The 14,796-nt window shown below is 47.8% G+C and overlaps 1 protein-coding gene and 1 pseudogene across 1 annotated transcript in view; one reads left to right on the top strand and one right to left on the bottom strand.

Moving 5' to 3' along the window:
- The window catches only part of Afg1l (AFG1 like ATPase), a gene marked incomplete at its 5' end in the record, with an annotated part of 171,909 nt that overhangs the window by 137,819 nt on the left and 19,294 nt on the right, over positions 1–14,796 (bottom strand). Inside the window, one exon of the mRNA XM_059272964.1 lies at positions 7,322–7,545. Within this exon, the coding sequence (XP_059128947.1) occupies positions 7,322–7,545 (224 nt within the window). The remainder of the gene's footprint in view (positions 1–7,321; positions 7,546–14,796) is intronic.
- Positions 14,083–14,446, top strand: LOC131918731 (small ribosomal subunit protein uS8-like; annotated as a pseudogene).

The raw sequence follows: 14,796 nt of genomic DNA, 5'->3' as shown, positions 1-14,796 counted from the left end.
GCATGGCCCTCCTCCACGAGGGGCTGACCCTTCGGAACACTCCCAGCAGAAACCGCCCTGTGCGCATGCGCTCCTCTTTGGAATGTGGCACTTAATACTGTGTTTGGTCAAATTAATGAGTAAATGAATCAGTAAAAACAGGATCGACAGAAAAACAGTGGCCGAAATGTGGCTGGGGAGATGTCTCAGTGGGGAAAACACAAGGGCTGAAGTTCCAGCAACCATGTAAAAAGCCAGATGTGGAGAGGGGACATGCACCCGTAACCCCAGGGCTGGGGGTAGAGACCGAGAGCTCCTGGGGGCACCTTCCAGCCAGTATTGCCGGTCAGTGAGTCCAGATTCAGGGAGAGACCTCATCTCAAAATATAGGGTGGAGGACTGGCGGACCACTCAGTGAATAAAGGTACTTGCTGTCAAACCTAATGACCCCAGCCTGATCCCTTGGAGCCACATGGAAGGGAAGAACCAACTCCTACAAGTTGTTCTCTGCTCCACATGTACACACACCACACCCACACCCATTCCATTGCATTAGTCATCTGTGCTTCTTTTAAAAATTAAAAGATGGAGAGCTACAGAGGAAAACAGCAAATGTTGACTGTGCTGACTGGTTTCACGTCAGCTCGACACAAGCTAGAGTCATCAAAGGAAGGAGCCTCAGCTGAGGAAATGCCTCCATGAGATCCAGCTGTAGGGCATTTTCTCAATTAGCGATCAATGCGGGAGGACCCAGCCCATGGTGGGTGGTGCCATCCCAGAGCTGGTGGTCCTGGGTTCTATAAGAAGGTAGGCTGAGCAAGCCATGGAGAGCAAGCCAGTAAGCAGCTCCCCTCCATGGCCTCTGCATCAGCTCCTGCCTCCAGGTTCCTGCCCTGTTTGAGTTCCTGTCCTGACTTCCTTCAATGATAAACAGCAATGCTGAAGTGTAAGCTGAATAAACCCTTTCCTCTACAACTTGCTTTTTGATCATGATGTTTCATTGCAGCAATAGAAACCCTGATTAAGACATTGACCTTTAACCTTTACACACATACACACACACACACACACACACCTGTGAGTACCCTCACACACATACACACATGCACACACACACACACCACATGTACAGAGAGGGAAAGAGGGAGAAAGAACGAGAATAAGCTAGATTCGTCAAGCAGAGGGAAGTCAGAACTAGCCACAGCATGTATCCCTACAGCTGTCCTCGCACGTGCCCCATGGGCACAAGTAACGGCTTGTTGCCATCCACGCAGAAAGCACTGTTCAGAACTGTAGGTGCCACATCTTCACACAGCTGTCTGCACGTCGTCACACAAACCAGGGTGTTGTGCTACGACATCACTGGGTGAGATTTTCTCAGCCAAGATCATCTCACAGATCCACCGTGGCATATGAGGTCCATTGTTGAGCAAAATACTGATATGTGAAATGTGACTATAGTTGGACACCCGAGCTGAGCTTCCTTACACACAGGCTATAAAGTCTCCTTCCAAAGGATGAAAAAACCCAGCGCCTGCACAGCCCTGATTAATGGAGAGTGAGAATCGAAGGCTGTTTAATTCTCTCCCTCCCTGACTCCAGAAACGCTTGATTTGGCTGTGTAAAAGTAATTCTAATTATAGTGATTTCCATGAACTACTTATCATTTATGCCTAATTACCTCCCAGCACAATAACAATTATGCATACATTAAATGTGTCGGATTAACCTGGTTGTAAGTTTTATTTGGTAACAACGTGTCCACAGGCTCTCATTCCTCACAGTCCGCCGCTCCTGGGGCAGAGGCAATGCTCTGAACTTTTTCAGTGTTTACTATAGGAAGCATGGCCAGGTGAAGGAGGTGCGTTCCATTTTAACGTGGTAGTGCAGACTTGCAGCCATTTCCTTAGGACTACAAAGAAGTAAAGAAAAAAAGTGCACAAAAGGAACCCGTCCACATCTGCACAGAGAACACCCTCAAAGTCCACTAAATCACGAATCTCAGCCAGAAGAAAGGAACCCGTCCACATCTGCACAGAGAACACCCTCAAAGTCCACTAAATCACGAATCTCGGCCAGAAGAGAGACACACGCACCATCTGAGAACCGAGAAGCCCGAGCTCTCGGATTGACCTTTTGTGATAACTGGTAGACCTCCCTGCCTCTCCCTCTTTGTGTTTAAAAGAAAGAGGTCTGTGGCTTCTTCACAAATCTTCAAAAGAGCTTCCCATGTGCTTTCTCAGATTGTGTCAGATGTCTGAGTCCTGGCTGGAGAGACAGCTCAGTGAGCAGAGTTCAAATCCCCAGAACCCACAGGACCCACAGGAAAAGCCAGGCACACATCGCTGCAGGTCTGTAAGGACAGTGCTGGGGAAGTGGGAACAAGGGGATCCCTGGGGCTTGCCGGCCTGCTAGTCCAGCCAACAGGCAAACTCCAGCTTCAGTGAGAGATCCTGTCTCCAAAAAAAAAAAAAAAAAAAAAAGGAAGTTGTTGAACACGGTCCATGTATGAAGTCGTGCGAGGAGAATTCTGAATGCTTGTGTGAACACTCCAAGAAAACAAGACAAGAGTCTTATGACCTCAGTCTTCAAAAACAGGGACTTGTTCTCAGAATGCATTTCTGTGCCCCTCCATGTGTGGTGGACAGGAGTGAGTACTTCAGAGTACTCATTACAACTGGCTATTGTTATTTGTTTACATGCTTTTACAGAAAAACATGTTTTCGCCACATGTGGCTTGTCCTTGTGGTTGTACACTTTGCTCAGGTGACTTTTTAACCCTCAGAGTATAAATTGTCTGATGCTCTGAATACAGTTGGCTACTGCATGAGACTTCAGTCCACCTCATTTTTAGGCCCCATTCTCCCAGGTCCCATGGCTAGCAAGAGCAGTAAACAGAAAGTGATTGAGGAAGGCAACCATTGACCTGTATCCTCCACACACATGTCATGCACCTGTATGTACACATGTGTGTGTGTACACACAGAGAGCATGAGGGAGAGAGACAACAGAATCCGTGCAAACTATATCTGAACGTCTGTGTTCTGTGAGAGCATCAGGAAAATCAGCTCTAAGTCTGTCTTGCTTGGCTCTTGTTGTTGGTGGTGTTGTGTTTGTTGAGACAATGTCTCATATAGCAGGCAGCCTAGAACTTTCTATATAACGTCCTTAAACGGGCACAGATCCTCTGCCTGTGCCTTTAAAATACTAGGAACTCCAGACGTATGCCACAATGTCCAGTTTTAGCTGGTTTTGTCTTACAATGACATCCTGAGGCAGGCTGACGTTTTAAAGAGAAGAGGTCTATTTTGCTCAATTTTTAAGGCCGCAAATCAAAACCGCACGGTGCTGGCTCTGGTGTGAGCAGGGTTGGCTGCCTCCCCCATGATGATCGGCGTCATCCCAGAAGCAGATGAACGGCACGGTTCGCATTAGGAACACTACAGCAGCAGACGAGGTGTGGCGTGGGTAGAAGAGCGCTTGCTTAGCACGCTTCAGGACCAGAGTTTGATGCCCAGCAATACACAGCCAGGCACAATAGTACAGGTCTATAATCCTAGCACTCATCAGGGAGAGGCAGGAGAATCAAAAGCAAGTTCAAGGTTATCCTCAACTACATACTGAATTCAAAGCCAGCCCGTGCTACATACCACCCTGTCTTGGGACTGAGGAGATAGTTTAGTTGGTAAACTACTTCTTGCAGAAACATGAGGCCCTGAGTTCAGAACCCTACCACCCACATATAAAGCAAGGTACAGGGGTGTGTACCTGTAATTCCAGCACTGGGGTAGCAGAGGCATGTGGAACACCTTGCTGGCTGGCCAATCTAGCCAATCAGAGAGCTCCATATCCAGTGAGAGACACTGTCTCCAAAATACAGTGGAGGGCCAGCAAGCTGGCTCAGCGGGTAAAGGTGGTTGCTGCCAACTCTGACAACCTGAGTTCAATCCCCAGAGCCCACATCACAGAGGGAAGCCGTCTCTGTCCTCCCAATGTACACTGTGGCACACAGGTGCCCACCTAGTCATTCATCCCCTCCCCCATCTCTGTCTCAAATAAAAGTGAGGAGGAGGTGAAGGAAGAGAGGAAGACACTGAGTGTTCTGATTTTGACCTTCAGCCTAGACACACACGGACACACACACACACACACACACACACACACACACACCACCACCACCACCACCAGTGTGCATACAAGGGATCCTATCTCAAAAAATAAAAACGAAACAAACAAAAAACCCTACTGCAGAGAAAGTCTTGGCAGTCCGGCTCAGCCTTCTAACTGGTGAGAACAACTGGGAAGCATCCTCGGTGCCTAAGGACCTCGACACTTCCACCTTTACAAGCCCCACCACTTCCCACATGGTCACACTAGGGACCAGATTCCCAGCAAACCACATCCAAACCACAGCTCATCACGAATGGGATCAATATGTCCTTATGAAAGAGGACCGAGGGAGTTCATTCACCCTTCCACCGTGGGAGAAAACACAAAATCCGGCAGTCCAGAAGCAGTCAGCAGGCCTTCCCAGTCACCAAATTTGCCAGTACTTTTACCATGAACTTCCCAGCTTCTCAACAATGAGAAATGATTTCCTGTTTCCATACTCTTCCAGCTGACGGTATTCTGTGGTAGCAACCTACCATGCCAAAGGCAGTGGGTTAAATGGACGGCACGGCACCAAGCCTGGCTATAGAGTGGAAATGTATGTCTTTGCTGTTGTCACGTGTGATCTTGTTTTTCAACATCTATTTCTTGCTGTAACACAGAGGAATCACTACTCCTTTCAATCAAATTAACTCAATGGCAGCCTTCTTATTTATGTAAAAGGAAGACTTTGGGGCTAGAGAGATGACTGAGAGTGGCTAGGAGCACTTGCTGCTCTTCTAGAAGGCCCTGGTTTGATTCCCAGCACCCACATGGTGGTTCATAGCCATCAGTGACTCTGGTTCCAGGGGACCTGGCGCCCTCTTCTGGCCTCCGAGGACACTGCATGCATGTGGTACACAGACATACATGCAGGCAAACACCCACATACATAAAATAACAAAGTAAAAATATTTTTAAATTAAGACTTTTTATAATACTCAGAAGTGATTTTTTTTCCATTTTTTGTGGTTTGTTTGCTTATTCATACATTTTACAGTACTGGGGATAAAAGCCAGGGTCTCTAGCATGCTAGGCAAGAGTCTATTGCAGACCTAGCATCCCAAATACTTCCAGAGTTTTTTTTAAACTAAAATTACTGGCTTGGTGTGATGGCACACATCTTTAATTCTAGCACTCAGGAGGCAGAAGCAGGCAGACCTCTGTAAGTTTGAGCCCAGCCTGATCTACATAGCAAGTTTTAGGCCAGACAGGGCTACATAGCAAAACCATGTCTAAAAAAAAGAAAAAGAAATTTCAATTTAAATAAATAAATAATAATAAAATTACTTTCATTGGAGTTTTCTCTTTTAAGTTTGTTTTTTGTTTTTGTTTGTTGCGGTTTTTTGGTTGGTTGGTTTTTGTTTTGGTTTTTATATGTAGGTGTGTGTCTACACGAATGCATGCCATGTGTGAGAAGATGCCCTCACAGGCCAGAAAAGGGCGTCAGATCCCCTAGAACTGGAGCTACAGGTGCTGTGAGCCACCGTGTGGGTGCTGGGAACTGAACCCTGGTCCTCTGGAAGAGCAGCAAGTGCTCATAACCACTGAGCCATCTCTCCAGCCTCATCAGAGTTTAAATAAACTACTGCTAACACCTGCTGCACGTGCCTCTCTTCCTGAAGACCTGACGACGACAGAATGGTTGGGCGACCGGAAGCCACGGAGTGGTGACCAGCCAAGCAGGGAAAACTGGTTTCTCAGGTATACAGCCCTGGGACTCCTCATGACACTTCCTCTGATGACACTGGCTCTCACAGTGGGATACGGTATGAGTTTTCCTGTGTGGCCAAATTTCAACAAAAGCTCACAGCAGAGGTAAGTGCTCCATCTACCCCCAGGAGAAGTTCACATCCACACAGGGGCAATTTTGGAAGAAGAAAATAGGCCCGCTGGTGCATGCCTCACACTCAGTGGTTAGAGTGCCTACCTAGCATGTGTGAGGTCCTGGGTTTAATCTCCATGTACCACCAAAAGGAAAAAAAAAAAGGTGTACGAGTTTGAAGCTAGCATGGTCTACACAGCAAGAACCTGTCCACTAACTAATTAATCAATTAATAAGAAATAAAAAGGCAAAACAGTCTTAAAACCAAAAAGAGTGATGGAGGCAGAAAGTTGCTACCTGGGTAAGGAATGAAGGAAGGGAGGGGCCAGGAGAAGCATGGCAAGGTTAGGGCTGAGTGTAAGAGGAGATCACCCTCTCCAGGAGAAGGAGGAATTCCACAGGCAGCTACCATAGCAGGTGCAGAAGAGCCTGTGCGTGACCTGACATTAATCCTCAGAAATATAAGGGTATACAGGACAAACTCGACCTGGTGCCCTCTTCCTGCCCACAGAAGTCCAGGCCAGGGACTAGAAAGTGTTCGGCAGTTAAGAGCACTGGCCACTCTTAGAGAGGACCTAGGTTTGGTTCCCAGCACCCACACAGCTGCTCATAACCACCCGGAACTCCAGTGGCAGGGAATCTGATGCCCTCTCCTGGCCTCCACAGGCATGTGGTGCACAGCACGCAGGCAAGAGGCACACGTTTTTGTTTGCTTGTTTTGATTTTTAAGAAAAAGAAGAAGAGAAGAAGAAACCCGGGGTAACTAAAGCACCCCACACTATAGCAGGTGTAGAAACAAAATCTTAAGCACCCGTGGCCTCAGTGGACCCACAAGAGGGTCCAGAGAGAGCACCCTGAAAGGACGGGAAATGGCTGAGAGCAGGGCAGGAGGTCTCAGCAAAGGCAGGGGTGGGAGGTGGAGGTGTGTCCCCAGTCGCAAGAAGACAGTCCCCAGGAGAGGCATCTGGAACCCACCACAGTGTCCCTTATCAGAGCGCTAGCAGCCGGCCCCTCCCGTTAAAGGAACCTAAGACTGCTGCCCACCACACTCATTCATCCTGCTTCTGGCCCTCAGAAGTATAGCAAAGCGAAGGAGGAGAGAGGAGACGCGGTCACAGGGCCTTCCTGCCACCTTCCAGGGTGAGGCTTGAGGACCGGGACGGGGGTGGGGGTGGGGTGAGAGGGAGGGGCGCATACAAGTTTCATTTAGCCAGGGCTACCCTATTTAGTAACTATGAAGCCGTTTGAATCCAGAAAGGTAAGAGAACATCATCAAAAAAGGGCAGGAATGGGGATCCCCCAAGCGGAGGCAGCTTCAGGGCGGTCCTTCCAGGGCCGAATCCATCTTAGAAAATGTGAGCCCCTCACCTTTGAAAGGAGCCCTCCGTCCTCTATGCTGTATCCTTTCAGGTCCTCCAGTAACGTCTGCAAACACTGAATGACCCTCCTCTGGTGCTCATCGTCCCGCAGCTCCTGAGCTTTGATCAGAAAGTCATAGTGGTCCAGAGGTCCACGGCACACAGCCAAAGCTTTTGAATGGGCCTCGGAAGCCGCTGTCGGGCGTACACCTTCCGAGGTCTGGACTGTGTAGGCTGTAAAGAAAAACATACAAGAGTTTAGACTTCACGCATTCATGCATTCATTTAGACAGGTCTCAGGTAGCAGTTTACTCCCTACATAGCTGGGGATGACTCTGAGTTTCAGATCCTCCTGCCTTTATCTTCCAAGTGGGGAGGCAACAAGCTATTTGGTCCTTGGCCCTGGTTCATGTCAAGCATTCCTAAAACCAATCCTCAGAATTCCCTGAGTAGGAGCTGGAGGGATGACTTGGTGGTTAAAAGTGCAGAGCAGACTCAGTTCCCAGTACCCATATGGGGGTGCCTCACAACTGTAACTCCATCTCCAGAAAAAAAAATATATAGATATAGATATAGATATAGATATAGATATAGATATAGATATAGATATAGATATAGATATAGATATAGATATAGATATAGATATGATGCCCTCTTCTGGCCTCTGGAGGTACTGCACTCAAGTGACAAATTCACACAGTTATACACATATACACATAATTTAAAAAATTTTTTTACCCACAGAACCAGGGAGGCTATATAGCAGGGGGGGACCCTGGGATGACTATGGCTTATAACAAATTTTGGTTTTACTCAATTACTGGGCGAGCCTCAATGGAACATTTCACAATTAGGATAAGAATTTATACTGTATCAAGAAGATAATAGAAAAATAAATAAATAAAAGTGGAAAAAATAAAGCCCATTTGGTATCTTAAAAAAAATTTTTTAAAGGGGCCAGGCATGATAGTACACACCTTTAATCTCAGGCCTCAAGAGGCAGACATAATTAGAGCTCTGTGAGTTGATGCCAGCCTGGTCTACGTAGCAAGTTCCAGGCCAGCCAGAGCTTTAAAGCAATACCCTGTCTTAAATATATATATATATATATATATATATATATATATATATATATATATATATATATATTTTTTTTTTTTTTTTTAAGAGGACAGGAGAAGTAGCTCAGCAGTTAAGAGCATTAACTGTTCTTTCAGAGGGTCAGTTCCTAGCACCCACAGCAGGCAGCTCACAACGACCTGTTACTCCAGTTCCAGGGAATTCAACACCCTCTGGTCTCTACAGGCACTGCACACACATAGTGCATATAAAGTAATGCAGGCGCGCGCACACACACACACACACACATAAAAACAACAAATTAATCTTCTTGCTTTTAATAACATCTTTTACAAAAGAACTCCCTGAGTGGTATGTCTTCTGTTATCACAGTGACCCCCTTCTGACTTGAACAGCTTCAAGACAGGGATGGTAGCCAGAGGATGGAGCAAGCAGAAGCCTGGATTTTCAAACCCACGCACAGAACTCTGGGGAGGGCAGGAGGACCAGGGCTGAGCTTCCTAAGTACTCTTAAGCACAGAGAGCTGAGAGCTTCCAAGTCACTGAACACAGCTATGTACCGAGAAGGTGGTTTGCCTGCCTCGTAATCTCTTCCTTTTCACTCCCCAGGGTTGAACCTTCATAACAAATGAGTCACAAGCCTGAGTTAGGTGAGCTCTTCTCCATAATTACCAAAGCTGAGTGGGGAAGGTTATACAAGTCCTGGAATCTATAGCCTGCCAGGCAGAGGTGTGGGTAACCAGGGCATCCTATTCGCAGCTGGTATATGAGGGGGAGCCACGTCGAGCTCAGCGTTCACTTGGGAATCTGCTCTTCATTCCCAGTGCACGGTGTCAGCATTGAGTTGGTTCCTGGACTTGCAGCTGGTATTAAAATATTTTAGAAGCTGGGTGGTGGTGACGCACACCTTTAGTCCCAGCACTCAGGAGGCAGAGGCAGGCAATCTCTGAGTTTGAGGCCAGCCTGGTCTACAGAAAGAGTTCCAGGACAGCCAGAGCTACACAGAGAAACCCTGTCTCAAAAAAACAGGAAAAGGGCTGGAGAGATGGCTCAGAGGTTAAGAGCACTGACTGCTCTTCCAGAGGTCCTGAGTTCAATTCCCAGCACCCACATGGTGGCTCACAACCATCTGTAATGAGATCTGGTGCCCTCTTCTGGCCAGCAGTCATACATGCTGTATACGTAATAAATAAATAAATCTTAGAAAAAAAAAAGTACATTGACGATGCCACAGCTATTGAAATTAAAATAAAAATATTAAAAATTATTTAAAAAAAAACAGGAAAAAAAATATTCAGAATCTCAAATTCAGAGAAAAATGCTCTTTTCACTCTCTTAATTTTCCGGAGTTTAACCGGTTAGGAAGCCCCAAGCAATACCACTTTCTTTCCCTCTGCCCTGCAACCTCTTCCCTGTGAGTGCTCCACTCTACATCCGTTCCCTCCTCTCCTTCCTCCACGCCGCCCTGGCTGGGACTCTTCTTATCTCCAGCTTGGTTGTGGCAGTTGTCCTCCTGCCTCTGATCACCCCACCATCATCCACTACCTAGAACACCTTCCACCAATCAAACGTGAGCCCAACAACATTCTTTTTGTAGCAACGGATAAAACCGCAGCCTATCCCATGTCCTTAATTGGCTTTCTTTGCAATTCTAGAATCAAGTAACACAACGTTCCATAAAATCCAGTCTGTTCCAGTGGGCTGGGCAGAGGAGGTTGGTGTCAGAAAGCGCTGAAGAGATCAGAAACAAAATCAAAAGCAACCTGCTATAAGCTTTGGCATTCTGTGTAATGAGTGATTTTCATAGTGACAACTTTTTTATATACAAAAATCTTCCATTCAATTCAGGCCTAGCAAGATGGCCTAGCGGGTAAAGGCACTTGCCTCACAAGCCTGGTGACCTGGTCCCTAGAACACTTATAAAGGTGGAAGGTGGGTTGTCCCCTGACCTCCACATACCTGCTGCAGCATGTACAGGCCCACACATGCACATCACACACACACACACATAATAATAAATAAATAAAATTCTCAATTTATTAAAGAAAAGTGGGAAGAGAGGAACACGCCTGTACCCATATAACTCCCATTTCCCAGCAGCCCCCGGCCACTCCCCCACCTTCTAGGATGACATTAAGTACAAATTGCATGCAAAGGTTAACACAGCAGCCCTAAGGCTGCTATCCATAGAAATGGCTGTTTACAAGACTGGCTCTTGGTGATAGCTGAGTTACTGGGGGGGTGGGGGTACGCAGAGGGGGGAGAGGTAACCATTGCAGCCAAAAGGGTAAAGAGCGATGCTCTACAAACAATGTCGTTTCACTTTCCTTCATCCAATCAGAAACTCTGGTACACGGTAGGCAGCAGGTACCTATATGACCACCACCATAAAACCTTATGCTGGGCCAGCAAGAAGGACCGCTCGGCAAAAGTACTTCCACCAATCCTGGTGATGTGGGTTTGGTCCCTAGAAAAGGCATAGTGGAAGGCGAGAGAACCCACAAGCTGTCCTCTGACCTCCACACATGTGCCTGGAACTTACAATGTAGACCAGGGTGGCCTTGAACTCACAGAAGTCCACCTGCCTCTACTCCCTAGAGCCGATCAAAAGCGTGCACCATCGCACCCCACTAGACACTTTGAATCTTCTGTCTTTGTAACTTTCTGCATAGTTTGTTGCTCTCGTTAACAACCACTGTACTATCTCATCCTCCTCCCGTCTTCCTTCCTACTAGCTGCTTTTTCTTTTTTCTTTCTTCTGGTTTGTGGTTTCAGACAGGGTCTCACTGTGTAGCCCAGACCATCCTCCAACCCACAATCCCCCTCCTCCCCTCTGCCTTCTCTTCTGGGATTCTGAGCGTGTGTCGCCCTGCCAGGCTTCCTGCACATTCTCTCTCTATCCCTCAACTCCCATCTATTTTTAAAACATTAAAATAACAACAAAGCATCCTGAGCCCCATTGTTGTGGGACATGTGCCCTCCCTCCTCCCTTCCTGCCCCAGCCACTGGTCACTTCCTACTCACTCCAGCCTGTGATGACAGGCCTTGATGAGGTGACTCCTGACAAGGTCTCCCAGGACTCACCAAATTCAGCAGCCACTCTTGTCTTCCTCCCCCATTTACACTTGTAAACTATTTCCCTTCAAAGGCTGTGCACAGGAAGGCCTCGGAGACAAAGTATTGTGTTGCTCGGCACCCAGCTTTGGAAAGCTTAGCATCTTTGGTTGATTTTATTATTACTTACCAGTTATCTTTGCTGAGTATGTACATATTTTCCTCTCTTTGAAAAAGAAAATAAAGGTGAACTAAGGAAGAGGCATTTGCTCAGCCAGTCAGCAGACGAGAAGAGATTCTCTCTGCAAGACGCTCAAGGCTGAGACCGGCCAGCCAAGCCCTGGATAGCAGCTGTATAAACTGAAATACAAAAGACTTCTCCAAAGCTGCACTAAATTAAATCTGTTACTACACCAGTATACACAAATTATGTGATGCCGCTACCATATTATTTTGATTTGTATTAATTTGTCTTATTGTACTCCAAATGGACAGTGGGAAAATGCCATTCTGAAGTTCCATACACTAATTTACAAACAAAAATGGAAGACTCGGGGAAGCCCAAAAGAGTCTGTGTTGCTCTTTCTAACACCTCAATGTTGTATCTCATGGCACTGATTTCTGCAGACCAAGTTTCTGGAAGACTCCATAGCTCACTGGCCAGACAATGTAGTCAGAGCTGGGTGTAGCTCGGCATGCCTGTCATCACAGCTACATGTTGGTGTGTGTGTGTGTGCGTGTGTGTGTGTGTGTGTGTGTGTGTGTGTGTGTATGTGTGTGTGTATGTGTGTGTGTGTGTGTGTGTGTGTGTGTGTGTGTGTAACAGCAGCAGCCACACCGCTAACCCTTCCTGAGGGTTTTCTATACACCAACTCACTTGACTTCACAACCACCCTGTGAGGTAGACACCAGCTTCAAACACAAGGAAACCGCTGGGCTGCTCACTCTTGGGAGGTGGTGGCCAGAGGACCAGGATTTCAAGGGCACCCTCAGCTGTACAGCAAGTACAAAGCTAACCCGGACTACATTGAATCCCCGTCTCAAAAAACAAAACAATCGAGGAAACTGAAGCACAGAGGCTTAGTAAGGGGTCCATTTCCCAAGTCAGGAAGCAGCATGGCAGCACCCGCACCAGGAGTGCAGAAGGGAGGCTTGACGTTAGGGGAGGGGCGTGATGTTAGGGGAGGGGCGTGATGCTAGGGGAGGGGCGTGATGTTAGGGGAGGGGCGTGATGTTAGGGGAGGGGCGTGATGCTAGGAGAGGAGCGTGATGCTAGGGGAGGGGCGTGATGCTAGGGGAGGGGCGTGATGCTAGGGGAGGGGCGTGATGCTAGGGGAGGGGCGTGATGCTAGGGGAGGGGCGTGATGCTAGGGCAGGGGCGTAATGCTAGGGGAGGGGCGTGATGCTAGGGGAGGGGCGTGATGCTAGGGGAGGGGCGTGATGCTAGGGGAGGGGTGCGATGCTAGGGGAGGGGCGTGATGCTAGGGGAGGGGCGTGATACTAGGGGAGGGGCGCGATGCTAGGGGAGGGGCGTGATGCTAGGGGAGGGGCGCGATGCTAGGGGAGGGGAGCGATGCTAGGGGAGGGGCGTCACGCTGGGGCAGGAGCTTGGCTCTGGGGTATGCTTTGTCTTTCTAGCCTGCTCCATGAACAATCTGACCTCTCAATCACCATACTGTCATCTCCCCTGGCAGGCAGCCTATGGTCACCTCCCTCGCCAGTGATGCTCACAGTGACATCTGCTTCTGCTGTCTCCCTCAGACCTCTTCAGAGTCCAGGACAGGAATTCATTCTCTTCTGCCTTCACTGTTTTCCTATAAAGTCAGGATACCTGGACTGCTATGGTAACTCAAGAACGTGAAAGCAAACGCGGACGCTGACACATACAAGACGATCATAATCCTTACATATGCCCGGAAGCATGATTAGCACTGTGTCCACAAGCTGGAGCAGAACAATGGACTCAGGGACCTATGGATGGTGAGAAGGTTTTTGTGGGGTGGAATCCATTATCTCTAATAGAATTCAGAACCTTAGACAAAATGGTGGACAAGAAAATCAAATGGGGAGCTGAAGATACGGCTCAGTGGTTAAAAGCCCTGGCTGCTCTTCCAGAGAAACCAGGTTCAATTTCCAGTGAGCGCACACACACACACACACACACACACACACACACACACACACGGCAGCTCACAGCTGTCTGTAACTCCAGTTCTGGGGAATGCAGTTCCCTCTTCTCTCCTCCACAGGGTGCAGACATACACTTGGCACACAGACATACATGCAGGCAAGCCATCCACACATATAAACAAATAAATACGTTTTAAAACAATAACAACAACAACAAAGAAAATTCAACAAAAACAAGCATCTTCCCTTCAAGAAATATCGGAAAATTTGTTCCAATCTTGAGGTTTTAGCTAGTGAATACTGATAGCCCCAGCTACCTGGAAACCTGAGGTAGGGGTACAACTTGAGCCCAGGAGTTTGGGGCCAGCCTGGGCAACATGATGAGGCCCCATCTCAACAAAGAAAATGGGGGAGGGAGGAAAGAAAAAAGAGAAGAAAAGTGAAGAAGGAAGGGAGAGGAGGAGAGGAAGATTTAAAGGCCCTTTCCGCCATCTTTCCTCTGCCACGATGGTGCACATGAATGCCGAGGCAGACGCCCCCAAGAGCATCAACCATGCCGAGAGAGGCAAACTTGGGATCCTCCTCAGGCCCTGCTTCAAAGTCATCACTGGATTCCTAACTCGATAATGAAGCATGGTGATGCTGGAGAATTTAAAATCAATGATGACCACAGAGCTGGGAAAACTGTGGACTTCACAGGCAGGTTGAACAGGTGTGGAGTATTGTGAACCCTAGATTTGATGTACAGCCCAAAGGCCTGGAAAAATGGCAGAATAATCTGCTCCCATCTTGCCAGTTTGGCTTCATTGTACTAACAACCTCAAGAGGCATCATGGATCACAATGAAGCAAGACAAAAACACACGTCTTAGTTAGTGTCCTGTTGCTATGAAGAGACACCGTGACCATGGCTACTCTTGTAAAGGAAAACATTTAATTGGACTGGCTGTAAGTGTAGAGGTTTAGTCCACTGTCAGCATGGTGGACAACATGGCAGCATGCAGGCAGACATGGTGTAGGAGAAGGAGCTGAGAGTTCTACATCTGGATCCACAGGCAGCAGCAAGAGAGAGAGACTCTAGGCCTGGCTTGAGCATTTGAAACCGCAGAGCCCACCCCTAATGGCACACCTCCTCCAACAAGGCCACACCTCCTCCAACAAGGCCACACCTCCTCCAACAAGGCCACACCTCCTCCAACAAGGCCACACCTCCTCCAACAAG

This window comes from Peromyscus eremicus, chromosome 8b (genome assembly GCF_949786415.1).
Source record: "Peromyscus eremicus chromosome 8b, PerEre_H2_v1, whole genome shotgun sequence".
Classification (NCBI taxonomy): domain Eukaryota; kingdom Metazoa; phylum Chordata; class Mammalia; order Rodentia; family Cricetidae; genus Peromyscus; species Peromyscus eremicus.
The sequence above is the reverse complement of the archived record's forward strand: the minus strand, read 5'-3'. Positions and strand labels throughout refer to the sequence as shown.